The sequence below is a fragment of the Amphiura filiformis genome, chromosome 15, assembly GCF_039555335.1.
Source record: "Amphiura filiformis chromosome 15, Afil_fr2py, whole genome shotgun sequence".
NCBI classification, from domain to species: Eukaryota; Metazoa; Echinodermata; class Ophiuroidea; order Amphilepidida; family Amphiuridae; genus Amphiura; species Amphiura filiformis.
Window position 1 is genome coordinate 42,338,879 of NC_092642.1, and position 16,581 is coordinate 42,355,459.

The 16,581-nt window shown below is 35.8% G+C and overlaps 3 protein-coding genes across 3 annotated transcripts in view; 2 read left to right on the forward strand and 1 right to left on the reverse strand.

The window, feature by feature from the left end:
- LOC140171659 (prestin-like) overlaps nt 1-16,581 on the forward strand; it is a 129,521-nt gene that overhangs the window by 35,632 nt on the left and 77,308 nt on the right. The gene's annotated exons all lie outside the window — the stretch shown is intronic.
- On the reverse strand, nt 382-14,920 carry LOC140171662 (ribosome biogenesis protein NSA2 homolog). The gene is made up of 9 exons (XM_072194958.1): nt 14,771-14,920; nt 13,024-13,091; nt 12,587-12,652; nt 11,493-11,546; nt 10,360-10,595; nt 9,631-9,725; nt 8,406-8,546; nt 6,208-6,259; nt 382-1,454 (listed from the first exon to the last, which is right to left on the reverse strand). The coding sequence occupies exons 1-9, from the start codon at nt 14,771-14,773 to the stop codon at nt 1,387-1,389; spliced, it is 783 nt and encodes a 260-aa protein (XP_072051059.1). The 5' UTR covers nt 14,774-14,920; the 3' UTR covers nt 382-1,386.
- The window catches only part of LOC140171660 (uncharacterized), a 37,539-nt gene continuing 36,008 nt past the window's right edge, over nt 15,051-16,581 (forward strand). The window contains exon 1 of the mRNA XM_072194955.1: nt 15,051-15,330. Within this exon, the coding sequence (XP_072051056.1) occupies nt 15,078-15,330 (253 nt within the window). The 5' untranslated portion in view covers nt 15,051-15,077. The remainder of the gene's footprint in view (nt 15,331-16,581) is intronic.

Sequence of the window (16,581 nt, forward strand, 5' to 3'; positions counted from 1 at the left end):
TTTACGTCATCAAACATTCGTTAGAACTTAAACATTACTGGAAATAGAATGGCAATAGATTAAACAACGTAGATATGTTGCATACAATATTGTACGTACAATAAAAAGTCTGAATACTGCTTTACAGATAACACATTTTTTTTTGTAAATTGGGCCTAACCATGATCAGCACTTCCCAAATTCACATTTTGAAACAGTGTGCTGTGAGGCTAAAATTTACAGATCCCTAACAGACAATCTTGAGTTTACATGATTTGTAAATTTAATAGGATGTTCACAGAGGGGAGGGAGGGAGGGCATCTGCTTGTGATTGTTGGAATCAAATTAAATATACTAAGACTCTGGAATATAGCACAAGAATAAAACATATACAACTTGATATAAATTTCCATTTTTCTTTATTCATCTTATAAATAAAATATTTGTTACAAGTCTTTCCATAAACACAAATTCAGTCAATGAATTCTACTCAACAAGCTTGCAATGTTTATACAAATACATGTTCAAGTAAAAAAGGCATATCCTTTATGTAATACACAAAATTAGCCTATTGTCAAGATTTTACCACCTTGATACAAGGCTAACTCCCGAGAATGCTTACATGAAGGTAATACCAATCAAAAAGTTCGCTGCTGAACACTTCCACAACTGCATACTTTTTTCTTTCCATCCAGTGTGCAAATTGTTATGTTCAATAAAAACTGCATTTTATAATGTGGTTAAAATAATTATACAGTCGGACAAACATAGAGGACTGCCACTCTATCAAATACTGTTGCTTTTGTAATATGACCAGTGGCTTACACACCGCGGGAGGCAGGGCTCCAAATACCGGGACAAAATTTTAGATTTTGCAATTGTCTCACTTTGTGACAAAGCCAAAGTGGCAGTTGGGAGCTAACTTGACCCCAGTTTATGGCAAAATAGGAATTAACAAGGTAACAATTTAATCAAATAAGTCATATTTGATACCAATAGCAAAAAAATATCAAGATAACACTGGTATCAAATAAGTACCATTTGATATCAAACTGTGTTCTAAATCACATACACAAGGAAGCATTATTCTGATGACTGGAGCTTTGCACCATCTGAGCAACATGCTAAGGTGGAGACAACACATTCTCTGTTGCTGGTCCGAGGTTGGAACAATCTCCAAAGTCATATTGGTAATACTCTTAGCATTCTGTTGAAACTGTCTCTCTCAAAAGATACTTATCAGACTTCTATGTATCCTTTGCTTCTTTCCTATATTTCTTGTTTTGTTTTTTTCATTGAATTCATGCTTTGAATCTCAAGGGTAAAAGTTGCTTAGTAAGTTGTGGAAATCTGAATGTCCTGTTCCTGTTACTTCCGAAAGTCAATTATTTGTTTTTTCCTGAATGTTTATACAAGTAATACTGCATTGATGCAGCCATCATTCTCTGGATTGTTGGTCACCTGAGCGTATTTTCCTGTAAATGAGAAGAAAATAAAAGATGATAACTTTAGATACAACAATAACAATAATGACAATGAGCCATTCCATTTAAAATTCACACTACCCCTGTGGAAGATTTTGGAAATATCTTCTACAGTGGGAGTATGTATTTTAAATGGAATGAACACATTAGCAGCTCCATTTGAAACTCACCCTCCCTCAGTGAGAGATTCAGGTTGAATCTTTCTCAGAGGGTGTATGAAATTCAAATGGAGCTGGCTAATGCGGTCATTCCATTTGAAATTCATACTCCCCCTAGGGAAGATATTCCAAAATTTCCACAGGGGTAGTGCGGATTTTAAATGGAATGGGCCAATGCCACTGACGACAATGGCAACAAGAACAATACATGCAACATAGTAATACAGATCGACAACAATAGCAATAATAATATAGCAAAATACATAGGATCACAATTTTGAGGGGTTAGACCTATCTGCAATAGCTGCCCTATTGGCATTTGACAATTTTTGCATTCTATATTGTACACACCTAAAAATATGATACATGGCAGCTATTCCCGGTGGGCCTTATTACATCTAAATTTCTACTATGATAAACAAGATGGGAAATAAATTATTAGATGACTATAATAATTATTCAACATTACTAGTAAATAAGGTGAAAATTGTCGCATAATGTATCGCATAATTTGACCCATTTGAACAATGGTGCGTAACAGCTTGCCAAAAATGATCAGAATTAACGAATGTAAGCGATAGCAATAACATTGACTCTACAGGCTTGAATAAAACTTTACTTGAAACATTACAACTTACTATGGAAGGTGTTGGTAGAGCGTACTTTGTATCATTTTGAAAATGAGGTACAAAACATACTACCAATCCAAAATTCAAACCCAACCAGAATGTTAGTGGTGAGTAAATTATGACAGGTAAATAGTATTGATAATGCTATCTTCAGTAGATAGCATACCGGTATTGCATTTTTCATGCAGTTTGAATTTGCAATTTGCATGTTTGTGATATTTTCAGTAGAACTTCTGATGTTTTTATGACCGTGCTATCTTCAGTAGATAGCAATTTGCATTTGGATGTTACAATGCTATCTTTAGTAGATTTAGCGCAGCAGTTCACATGTTTGTGATACAGTCAAGTGCTATCTTTTGCAGCACTTGAACATTTTTTACGACATACAGTGCTATCTTCAGCAGACAGCAGTTTGCATGACACTTTGCTATCTTCAGTAGCTAGTAGAAGTTTGTATTTTTCATGACATACAGTGCCATCTTCATTAACAGTTTGCATGACATACAATGCTATAATGCTATCTTCAGTAGCATACAATGCTAACTTCAGATAGCAGTTTGCATTTCTCATGACACAAAGTATTACCTTTAGTAGATAGCAGTTTGCATTTTTCATAACATTCAGTGCTATCTTCAGTAGATAGCAGTTGCATTTTTCATGAAAAACAGTGCTATCTTCAGTAGATATCAGTTTGAATTTTTTAATGACATACAGTGCTATCTCAGTAGATAGCAGTTTCCATTTTTCATGGCATACGGTGTATTTTCAACAGATAGCAGTTTTCAATTTTCATGACATGTACTGATGTACAGTGCTATCTTCAGTAGATAGCAGTTTGCATTTTTCATGATATACAGTGCTATCTTCAGTAGATAGCAAGTTGCATTTTTCATGACATACAATGCTATCTTCAGTAGATAGCATTATAGCAATATGCAATTTTCATATCATACAGTGCTATCTTCAGTAGATAGCAGTTTGCATTTTTCATGACATACACAGCTATCTTCAGTAGATAGCAGTTTGCATTTTTCATTACATACAGTGCTATCTTTAGCAGTTTGCATTATAATGACATGCAGCGCTATCTTCAGCATATAGCAGATTACTTGCTTTGATTTTTCATGACATCGGACATCCAGTGCTATCTTCAGTAGACAACAGTTTGGATCATGACAAAGTAGATTGCAGTTTACATTTTCATGACATACAATGCTATCTTCAGCAGATAGCAGTTTGCATTTTCACGATATACAGTTCTATTGTAGGAAGATAGCAGTTTGCATATTTTATGACATACAGAGCTATTTTCAGTAGATAGCAGTTTGGGTTTTTCATGACATTCAGTGCTATCTTCAGAAGATAACAGTTTGCATTTTTCATGACATACATTACTAATTATCTTCAGTAAATAGCAGTTTGCATTTTTCATGATATTGTGCTATCTTCAGTAGATAGCCATTTGCATTTTTCATGATACAGTGCAATCTTCAGAAGATAGCAGTTTGCATTTTTCATGATAGAGTGCTATCTTCAGCAGATAACAGTTTGCATTTTCCATGACGTACATTACTAATTATCTTCAGTAAATAGCAGTTAGCATTTTTCATGATATTGTGCTATCTTCAGTAGATAGCCATTTGCATTTTCATGATACAGTGCAATCTTCAGAAGATATCCGATTGCATTATTCACGATACAGTGTTATCTTCAGCAGATAACAGTTCGCATTTTTCATGACGTACATTACTAATTATCTTCAGTAGATAGCATTTAGCATTTTTCATGATATTGTGCTATCTTCAGTAGATAGCCATTTGCATTTTTCATGATACAGTGCAATCTTCAGAAGATAGCAGTTTGCATTTTCATGACATAGTGCTATCTTCAGTAGATAGCACTTTGCATTTTCCATGACCGTGTGCTATCGCCAGTAAATAAGTTTGCATTTTTCATGACGTACATTACTAATTATCTTCAGTAAATAGCAGTTAGCATTTTTCATGATATTGTGCTATCTTCAGTAGATAGCCATTTGCATTTTTCATGATACAGTGCAATCTTCAGAAGATAGCGGTTTGCATTTTTCATGATACAGTGCTATCTTCAGCAGATAACAGTTCGCATTTTTCATGACGTACATTACTAATTATCTTCAGTAGATAGCAGTTAGCATTTTTCATGATATTGTGCTATCTTCAGTAGATAGCCATTTGCATTTTTCATGATACAGTGCAATCTTCAGAAGATAGCAGTTTGCATTTTTCATGACATAGTGCTATCTTCAGTAGATAGCACTTTGCATTTTCCATGACCGTGTGCTATCGCCAGTAAATAAGTTTGCATTTTTCATGACGTACATTACTAATTATCTTCAGTAAATAGCAGTTAGCATTTTTCATGATATTGTGCTATCTTCAGTAGATAGCCATTTGCATTTTCATGATACAGTGCAATCTTCAGAAGATAGCGGTTTGCATTTTTCATGATACAGTGCTATCTTCAGCAGATAACAGTTCGCATTTTTCATGACGTACATTACTAATTATCTTCAGTAGATAGCAGTTAGCATTTTCATGATATTGTGCTATCTTCAGTAGATAGCCATTTGCATTTTTCATGATACAGTGCAATCTTCAGAAGATAGCAGTTTGCATTTTTCATGACATAATGCTATCTTCAGTAGATAGCACTTTGCATTTTCCATGACCGTGTGCTATCGCCAGTAAATAAGTTTGCATTTTTCATGACGTACATTACTAATTATCTTCAGTAAATAGCAGTTAGCATTTTTCATGATATTGTGCTATCTTCAGTAGATAGCCATTTGCATTTTCATGATACAGTGCAATCTTCAGAAGATAGCGGTTTGCATTTTCATGATACAGTGCTATCTTCAGCAGATAACAGTTCGCATTTTTCATGACGTACATTACTAATTATCTTCAGTAGATAGCAGTTAGCATTTTTCATGATAGAGTGCTATCTTCAGCAGATAACAGTTTGCATTTTTCATGACGTACATTACTAATTATCTTCAGTAGATAGCAGTTAGCATTTTCATGATATTGTGCTATCTTCAGTAGATAGCACTTTGCATTTTCCATGACCGTGTGCTATCGCCAGTAAATAAGTTTGCATTTTTCATGACATACAGTACTATCTTCAGTAGACAGAAGTTTGCATTTCATGACACACCATACAGTGCTATCTTCAGTAAATAGCAGTTTGCAAATTTCATAACATAAAGTGCTATCTTCAGAAGATAACAGTTTAAATTTTTCTTAAAGTGCATTTTTCAATAGAAATATGTTTTGAAAGAATTCTAATTCGTAAAAGTGCTATCCCCAGTAGATAGCATTTTGCATTTACTCATTTATAGTGGTCTCTTTTTCTTCCACCATTTTCATTTGTAAATAATGGAAAATAAACTCATACATGTATAGCTCAAATTTATTTTTCTCACAGTGCTTTGAAATAGTGTATGTTGTATCCTAAACCAGAGGAGGCTTAAAGGCATTCCTACAATGCACTATGATTGGGAAATTTGATCAATATAACCTAATTTTAAAGGCAAAGTCCCAATTGCCACACACACAAAAGTGTAATTTTAAAACTGCAGCCAACAAGCTAATAGTTGAGACTTATAACTTATATTTGACTTTCTTACAGGAAACATTCATATTGTCCCACTGCATTAATTTTATTCTTAAGTCTCAATGTTTTGAACGTTAAATAAAAGGATGAAAACACCAAATATTTGCACACAATCCCAATGCAAGGTATGATCAACTGTGCCACATATGTACAAAAGCCAGACATACAAGGTCAGAAACCCCATTGGGTTATGGGAATGTCTTTAAACATCCTCTGATCCTAAACAGCCTGTAGAGCAATATTTAAAAATTTGGGACTCAATATCTTATATGCCACACACTTTGATATCCGAATACTTACCCCAAATTACTTTACCCCCTTGTGTTACTAAACCAAGTTCACTGACATTTATCTGCAAATAAAGAAAGAAAGTACATAGAGGGTAATATTAGGGATAACCATCAAGATTTCATGTTGCCCCTATTGCTACAAAAGATCGTTTTCTGGATAGAACTCATCAATAGAAGTATTTTGGTGGTTAAATGGTCAAAATCGGTCAAAAACTTTTGAATTATGAATTTTCAAAGTTTCCCATTCTGACCGGTCATTGGAGCGAAATGAAATGACAAGGTCCAAAAATAGCAATTGGGAGCAAAATTGGCATAAGCATATATTTACCTTAATATATTTCTTTATTTTAACATATATGCAAACATGAAACAAGCATAGTGTGAAAGTATCAAAGGGGTTTATTATGTTATGGCACTTTACTAGTCAATGGCATAAATTATTTTTTCAAACCGAGGCATTGAAATCATGCATTTAGAGAACATTTGGCAAAAATCATCCAAGATGGCCGATATGGCACAAAATCAAAATTGCACTAAGTACAGGTGAACTTTTTTTTCACAACCAAAAATTTCAATGTTATTGGGTTTAATATGACCAATTAGTAGGTGTATGCAAAGAAAATCTTAAGTGTCATTGAAGGTCATTGACTCATTCACAACAATAGAGGTTATCCACTTCACTCATGCTCATGTGTGACTTCTAACAAAAGGTGCTGGTTCCCATAGTATTCCTTATTCAATACAATTCAATGCATGACCTCGAAGTTAGCTGCATGACTTTCAAGGGCTATTTTGAAACAGTTATGGTTGCACATTCAGGTACTTCTTTTGAAAGTTCTAAACAAGGTATAGCCAGCAGCAAGTTGTAGATGGTATAGGCCTAAATATAAGAAAACGTTTAGGGTTGAAATCAGGTGAACAATACATCGATTGAGCACGAAACTTCACATTTATGTTCAGAAAGGTGTCTTCTTAGCATGATTCGAAAGGAGTATGGAAATTCCAAAGGGAAGCTGGTGATTTAATTTGTAACTCGAGATCCACTTGTTCAATTTTTTAACCTTTTTACAGAGAGTATGATAGAGGTATTACTGGCAACTCTGCCAAATTACAGCTCAGTAGGCCACATTGTTCACCTGATCTTATTGACATGAATATTTTGTGCCATTCTTGAGCAGTGCTGAACTCAGCCACTGGCAATTAAGCGCACTGTGGTGATGGACAAATTTTGACTCGCACTTACAGGAAAATGAAATAAGTTATGTTGCTGTAATTTGCAAGATAGTTACAAAACATAATTGGCATTAACATCCCCAATTTTTACAGAAAAATTATGAAAAATAAAAGAATGAGCTCAATTTAGAAATGTCTGTGCAAGCAGTGCACAGTTGAGCTCCCTGCATGTCTATGGGAGTGTTCTAATCAAGTTGATGGTTCATTGGTCATCCCTAGTAATATAATCAAGTTTATCAAATCAAAGCAACAATATTAACAATAAGCCTTTTGAATAATTTGGTGAAATAGCAACTGTACATGTCGTCGTTGGGCAGGAAAAACCTCCTAATATCTCATTGGCCCCTGAACATGTTTAAAGCAAAACCTCCTATGTAACCTGTTGGCAGTTTTGTTTTAAACATGTTCAGGGGCCACAAGCACATAGGAGGTTTTTCCTGCCAACGACAATGTTCAGACCTCAATACTGGAACATTGAATGATTGCATAAATAATCCAATTTCTCCCCTGGACAGTTGTGTGAATCGGGTTTGACTGACCAGAGTTCCCTTTCACTGTTCAATTGCAACTTTTTTCAGTATTTTTTTCACTATGCCGAGTCAATGTTATTTGGCACGTACGCAAGTGTTATGATGACTTACTCTCCGACTTCACCTTTTGAGATATGCAGCGAGTTCTAGGCTGTTTATCTCCCTCAGGCTGTGTACATTGAAAACATTAAACTGACTTATTATCTGACTTTACTGCTTGTACCAAGTTTTAGTCTCAAGACAACATTAGGTCCAATCAACATTGTACAGCCATCACAAACCAATCAGTTTCTTGAAAAAGGAACAAGTTCATTCCTTTACAGGGCAGTCATTTATAACAGTGCGCTACACACATGTATATTAACACACAGGCCTCAGCACACATTAATGGATTTGCTGCTTACTGTACCCCAAGACACATTAATAATTTAGACCCCATACTAACCTCAATAATTGTTCCTTTAGTGATGACCCCTAGTGATGTATACATGGGTGAGCTGGGGTTCTTCTTGACCCCAATGATGGGTAAACAGAATGTGGCTTTTAGTTCTGGATGTGTGACGTGTGCTTTCTTGAATCGAAGTGCCTGGAAGGAGAAAAAATAGATAAGCTCAGAATATCAGGTGTGTGTGTGGGAAGAGGAGGGAAAGGGGGTTGGGGTGATGAGACACTGGTAGGTTGAGGGCCCGGGGCGGGGGGTACTCAAGTTTGGTTTTGGTAGGGACGTGCCGCTGAGATTTTGGAAGTGGACCCATAAATATACCAATTTTTCAAGAAATTTGGACCCATTGATATACCAAAAGTCAAAATTTTCGCCAAATTTAACCAAAATTGTCTTAGTTTTTAAATTTTGCAAATTTTTGCTAAATTAAGGAAAAAATTGGCTGTTTTTCAAAAAAATTGAGAAAATTTTGAAAAAAGGACCCATTCATATACCAAAATAGGCTTTGAAGGGTCATTGATATACCAGAAGGCCGAAAATGCTACCCATGTTTGCGTGCACGTCCCGTATGGTCATTTGAACTGAGTACCCGGGGTTGATGGGTGGGTGTGTAGCTCTGCATTTCTTGTTACAAGCTATCAAGTAAATTCCAGTGGTATAGTTTGTTTCATTGTTACAGACTGTATCAAAAGGATTGGTACACTTCAATTTCCAGTGGTTATGTACAAGGCTGCCACATCAAAATGATAGGATCCCTCAATATTTTGTAGCTTTGTAAAAATCAGTATCATAAATAAAAAATGTCATAAAATTACAATTTCTGGTCATTTTGAAGAGTTATGTTGCATGATCATATCGGAAGAAGCATATTTTCAATAAACAGATACCAAATACCAATCAGATTGTATTGGAGCAATCTCGACATAGATGTCTATCCAAAATCAATTATTGGAATCTTTTAAAACAGTTTTGTTTTCCCCATCAAACATACTGAACTAGCTGGAAAAGTTGAGATACTTCATGGAAGAATGAATATTACATGAAAGCTAATTTTATATGATGACATGGGTTTGTAAATTTTCAGAACTGTATCCCAAATGAGTCCATGTGATCAGTAACAATATGTTAGTGCATTGAAACCTAGTAGTTTGGCTTTATAGTACATTGTAAAAGTACATTGTTTTTCACATTTTTAAAAAACCTTTTCGATTTAATAAGCAATACTTACCATGGGTCTGATGAATCTTTCAAATTTGGGTGGTTTTCTTGTGAATCCTTCACCAACATATGTTACCTTGGTAACCATTCTCTTCCATGATTTGCCTGAAAAAATATATAATGCACATTATAAACATATTATTCAAGTTGGTCAAGCAGAGACACAGTGGAACCATAAATGCACTGTTTTTAGAGTTAGGGTTGGGGCTAGGGTTTGCATTAGGCATGTTCCATCGCCACTTTTTCAATATCGTATATCGCCAGCAAAATGTATCGCGATAATGGCGATAATGAGTGAAGCTTAAAAACATTTTATTTGACCAATTTCTGTTTCGAAAAAACATGAAAATATTGTTAAATATTTTTAGTCTGTATCTGGTGGTGCTATTGCTGGTACTGTCATTGGCACCATTTGTATCTGGTGGCACTATTGCTGGTATTGTCATTGGCCCCATTGTCGGGTTGGTCACTCTCGGTATCGTCTTCTGTGTTGTCTGCCTGCTTTTTGGTTTTCAACTGTAGACACACTTTCACCATCAAAATATCGTGGCATTTGAATTATTGGTAAGATCATGATTTAGTGTTAGAATCAAGATTTAGTTAAGATCATGATTTAGTGTTAGGGTTAGGTTAGGATTTAAGGCAAGTTCAGGTTTAAGCTTAGGGTGAGTGTTAATATTAGGGTACACAAGTATTCTGGAGTAATGCTTTAAGCCTAATAAATAGAACTGCGACTGACCTTTCCTTTTGCCTGTTTTGATGACCTTGAAGACCTCTGCCTCACTCTGGCCTCTCACTTTGGGTATTGGTACGTCCCATTTGCCAGCTTTCTCTTTCCTCTTCTGTTTTACCATATTTGACAAGACCTTGGCTCGTGACTGACCCTCCCTGTCCAGCAGATAGGCTGGAACAGCGCCCTCAGGTACTTCTTCATCTGTGCGTTTCTTTGTTAAGCTCTCCTCATGCATTTTAATACTGAAGTAAAAGATAATGTGTTGGGCATTAAACAAATTTAGACATCAATTATTTGATAACGAAGTCGAACATGCTCCTTGAAAAAAAGGCAAAGAAATCTCAGAATGCAAGTTATTTTATCTTCACACAACAAACAGACACCTCCACCCCACAAAAATCAAATTAAAAGAAATCAACATGCAAATTGTCTTCTGTTTGTTGATTTGTTATCATAAAAGTCTCAAAAAATCAGTAATGCTGAAAAAAAAGTCCTTGAAATGCCATTGGAAATGACATTTTGCCTACGATGGGGAGCTGCCATTTCTAATCTGGAAACAAAAACTTTCTCCAGGGGACCTGATATTAGGTCCTCATGTCCTCTTCATATCAGTGTGTTGTTAATAAGGGTGTGAGTGAGTTCCGGGAATTCGAGTCCCGCCCGATGATCCTATTACCCGGGCAGGAAATTCCCTGCCCGGGTACCCGAAATTTAAAAAAAAAAAAAAAAATTGAATTTGAATGCATTTTAATATCATTAATAGAGTATGACATGAAAACTAGGCCTATGTATCAATTTTCATATTAAAAACACAAAACAATGTGCAAAATTCAATTTTTTTTTTAGGTCAACCATGATCCTAGCATTTAGGTCTAGGTCCAGAGACACTACAAAACCGAAAAAAAACTTTGAAAATTTTTTTTTTTTTTTAAATCTGTTTTTGTTGTTGCAATTTCGGTACCGCCGAAAAATGCGCTGGTACCGGGCACAAAATTACCGAAAATCACACCCCTAGTTGTTAAGTTGTAGTCCTTATAAATAACGCTGGGCAAATGCACCCACACACTATCATTTCTTTGCAACAAGTACATGTACCGGTACATAACTTTTATTTTGTTGTTGTAATATTTCACACTTACGTTTTCTTCATCTGTATTTTCTCTGCATGACGCTTCTTGTTGAACAACTTGGCTCTGTAATAAGTTAAATACATAAAAATAGTTATCTTGCCACTCTCTGGAACAAAATAATATTGATCAAGAGTAACATGAAAATTGAAAAGCTTGCCACAATTACAAGGACACCATTTTACATGATGCAATTTTATGTATCATATCATTATATATATTCAAAATCTAGAGGTGCTGCAGTTGGGAACTATAATAGCATTTGAATCCCAAACTCCGAATATGTTTGCTCCATATGTTAATACTGGGAGTAATACAATTTTATAATGAAAATGGACTCAAGTTCATAATTTGTATTCATTGGGCTTTTTCTTTTATAATCCACACTCCCCCTGTGGAAGATTTTGGAAATATCTTCTACAGGGAGTACGAATTTCAAATGAAATGAGCGCATTAGGCAGCTCCATTTGAAACTCACCCTCCATCTGTGGAAGATTCAGATTGTAATCTTTCAAAGGGTGTATGAAATTCAAATGGACCTGCCTCATGTGCTCATTCCATTTGAAATTCATACTCCTCCTGTGGCAGATATTTCCAAATTCTCCAAAAAAACTCCCTGACACATCATCAAAAGATCTGTGTAACTTGCCCACAATTGTCAATGTCAAAGACTGCATCTTAGATCAGTTAACATTGTAGACCTGTTGTCTCATAAATATGCTGGCTGAATCCAACCTGTTCTGTAACTATGCTATCAAGCTTTACACCACAAACATTTTACTTAGCAGGGACTGCCTATTGAGGAGAACAAGAGCAATCGCTCTCTACTGCTCTCCTTAAATCTGATATAGGAGAGTGATTTTAGCTCTCCTTAGTTGACCATTCTCTCCTTACATTCTATTGTAAATGCTCTAAACAGCTCTCCTTGAAGGCTCCAGAAGAGCTATTTAATGCTCTCCTGCAAATTCCAAAAGACAGTCCCTGACTTACAATGCTTTTTTCACATTTTAATCATACGTCGTTTGTTTTTATTTTCCATTTTTAAGCATCTTATAAAACCTGCTGATCACTGAATTTTATAAAGAGCGAAACTGAAAGATACTTACTTAATGCCTGTGAGTTGTTTTGCTTTCTTGGCTAATCGTTTGGGCTCCCTGGCCTCCTTCTTCCGCCTGGAAATACAATAAAGTATGTTATTAAAGCAATATTGCAACATTTTGCTGAGGAACACACCTTCAACTGTCTTTTTTTAATTTTACGCAACTGTAACATACTTTTATGGACTAATGTACCCCGCAAAAATCAAGGAGGTAGGTCAAGGGTTCACAATTATATTTGCTGGCAGGCCACAGAGGACCAAACTCATTTCAAGATTTGTGTTTGATTTTTCAGGGCCAAATACAAAGTTTTACCCAATTTGTTCAGCTCTGGAAATAAAAAGGGCACACATAACTAATCTGTGGCCTTTTAGTTTTTTTACATTTAATGGCTTTAAATACTATAACATACTGAGCATTGAGCAAGTACATTTCTTTTTACTTACTTCCTCTCAAAGTAATCCAAGCGATAGCCATATCGCTTCCTGTGAAGTTCTATGTGTTCGTTCTGAGGCTGTAGATGTAAAGTTAAAATATCAGTGAGTGATATAACATAATGTTGCGACATGAACTACTCCCTATTCCAGAAAAATACAGAATATTAATAATAAGTATAGCGATATGGCACATATCCACTCAATCAAGAGCGCTCATTGCCACTCAAGGCACTGAAACAAAAAAAACTGAACAAAAGACAAAGAAACTACATGTAGATGCAAAATCAAGGAAAATAAAACAGCATGACTCAGACTCTGACATCATATGAGTTTTTAACATCTTTTAAACACAGTTACATTTTTAGCAGTTCTAATATAGTTCATTCCATAGACGTGGAGCTGCAATTGCAAATGATCTGTCACCCCATGTGTGGTTGGATTTTGTTTCTCGAAGAAGTTGCATGTTTCCAGATCAAAGAGTACAAGTGGGAACATTTATAATTTGAAAGGAGTTCAGATAAATATGATGGAGCAATATTATAGGTGAGGGCGGACTTGGGTTATTTTTAGCAAATTTTCCTGGCAACTTGCAGCTCAAAAACAAAACATTCCAAGCATGCACGGTCCAGTGAGCTAATTTGATTGATCTGAGCACTGTTTGTTTTCACTGGTACTTGGTTGTTTTCACCGGCATGACGTAGCTCCGTCCCGGCCTTTAATACATAAAATCAACATTAAGTTGAAAAACAATTCTTTGGTTGACAGGGGGACCATGCAGTTCCTTGCTCAGAATTCATGCATTATGCTGAATGCGTCATCAAGATTTCATTTACGGGTTCATTCATATTTTCATGACTATTAAAACGAGGGCATAATTCATAAAAAGCGTTTACTTTACAATGTAGTCATGTGATGAAAATATATGAATGAACCCCGTTCATACATGACTAACATTCTTCGTGCTGTTATTTTCATCCACAACTAAAAAATACTGTCATTTTAGACTAAAAACTACTAATTATTTTCATCGCTAATTGTAAGAAAACGTTTACGTGCTCAGGCTCAGCCTCAGTCCACGGCACCGTGTTTTTTGGACGCGCGCGAACATCACTCATGCTTTGCGTAAAATATTTTTAGCTCGCTAGCATGTGTGCGTATATCCTGCTCACGTGCGCACGTCTATTCGTTCTAGCGCGGCTTGTTTACAACCGGAAAGCTCGGCCAATCACGTATGCTGTTATATAGCGCGTAATATGTATGAACATGGATTTCAATAAATCATGATTGAAATGTCATCATGATCATCAGTGCCGTACTATTACGCTGACTTTCTTATTCGGCGAGGAGGACGATTTCGACCTCCTGGTTTGTTTACAAACAGAGAGGTAGACAAAAAACCGTTCCGCTTGTCCAAACACTCAATATCAGAACAGAAGGATGGTCCACAATGACAATAGCGTGATTCACGTAACCTGAATAGGGATTAAAACGCTGTCACGTAGAACCATGTGCTTCTATTGTCCAATTTGCCATCAAGATTTCATATGGAAACAGTTCAGACCCAGTACACGATCACGGTCAGAAATTAATATTTTGTTCTGGGTCTGATTATTCGGACTACTGTACATGATCATCAATGCAATGTGCAGTGTGTGAATCAATTTATTTATTTAGGTGATAAATTTGTTACTGAACATTAATCTTAATTACGGTAATTTTTGAACACATGTATCACAAGATTTCGAAAATTACTTACCATGTTTCTGTTTTATTCTAAGACTTGTAACAACTGAAAAAATGGAAATTTATTGAGCACTGAGTTATGCTTGTTTACAGCATGCAGTGCAATCACACGCGAAAAGGACGTCCAAAATTTGACCTGAGTAATCCCCGTTGTCCCATTTGCTACTATTTCTCTACTTCATGCTAAAGTGATCGAAAGAACTTTGGTTTCAGCGAAATTTGACCTTTTAAATTGACACAACTTGCAGCACGGTACCGCACAAGTGTCCCGTTCGTAAATGCCTATACCGTGCTGCCGTTATCTTTCTTTTCATTCATGAATGAGCCATTCACGCCACATGTCTGCTTTACGAATTCTGATCATTGGGGGTGTTTTGCGTGTCGGATCAATTTCTCTGCGGCAAAACACTGCATTATCCTGTCCAAAACCTCACTGGGGAGAGCATCTGTTTAAATCAAAGTTAACATCTCCATTACTTTGCAGTGCATCCACGTTGAGAACATCAGCTGCAATGGCATACTCCGTTGTGGAACGAGGATCGCCGAATTCGCTAGAATATCGGATGTTTTTCAGTAAGTCCATTGCAATTTGCATGATTGATCAATCAATTCAATGTTGATGATTCAAGTATCTGGAGCAGTGGAGCTAAATAATTATTAATAATTTCATGATGAATACTTGTAAAATTATTAAATTATATCTCATTTTAAGGGCTCCTCTAGCTACATTTGGCTAGATGATTGATAGATAAGATAAGATATTAAGATAAAAAATGAATTGCAATTTTACAAGATTAGAAGTTAGAGCATCAATGATCAAGATGAAAAATAGATTTTTTATCTCGATGATTAGAGAATGTCAACTCAACTTGTAAAGATTGAGATATTCCAAGATAATTCATGATTACAATTTTAGGATTTACATACATACATGATTTATATGATGGTTTATTGATCGTGATGGACTGATGGTATACATGTACAATGTATGATATATATGCATGCATATATAATCATAATGCTGGGTCATGAATTTTAGGGATTCAGTCATGTTTCACTGTTGTTCATCATGTTCATCACGCCACGGACACCGTAAAACCAAGGCTCCCGCTAGCCTTCAAAAACTCTGTGTCCGATCGGATGCACAACTGTAAAACCTGGTCGGGGAATGCGCAGCCCACAAAATTATTTTTTGTGCGTCCGTACATGTACATTAACTTTTAAATGTGTTGGGCAACAGAGAATAGGGGAGATTGGGGTTAGTTGAAACATTTTTCACAAAATCGTCTTTTTAAAGGCCCATTCAGCGATTTGCTCATCCGGACGATCGTAAAAATCATCAAAATTCTGATTTTGGTACCTTTGTAATTGGCATAGATGTGCTAACATAGCCTGCTAGTGGTTCGGTCGAAAGCCGTGTATTTTAGACAAAATAAAGCATTTGCATGATTCTGGACTTTTGATACTGACAGTACAAAAAGTCCGACTCGAGATCGAAAGAAGCTCACTCTCCACGTACTAACACGCGTTGCGTATTGTTTCTACTACTTATTACATCAGTAGCTACTATTTTAAACAAAATACACAATTTTAACTGTTTTTCATATTTGAATTGACCGTTAGTTTGCCTCGGTGACCTTTAATTGCTTATTTTGTTTTCTACTACAAAAATTAAGCGTCTGTTTTAAATCAATTTAGACTCTACTTCCCCGTGTTAGAAACACTGGACTAGGAAGTTTTTCCAGTCGATTGGTGGCGACTGTACGAATATCTCGATTTTCTCGAGTCGATCTGAGTTGAAGTAGAAAACCTTTCTAAAACTTC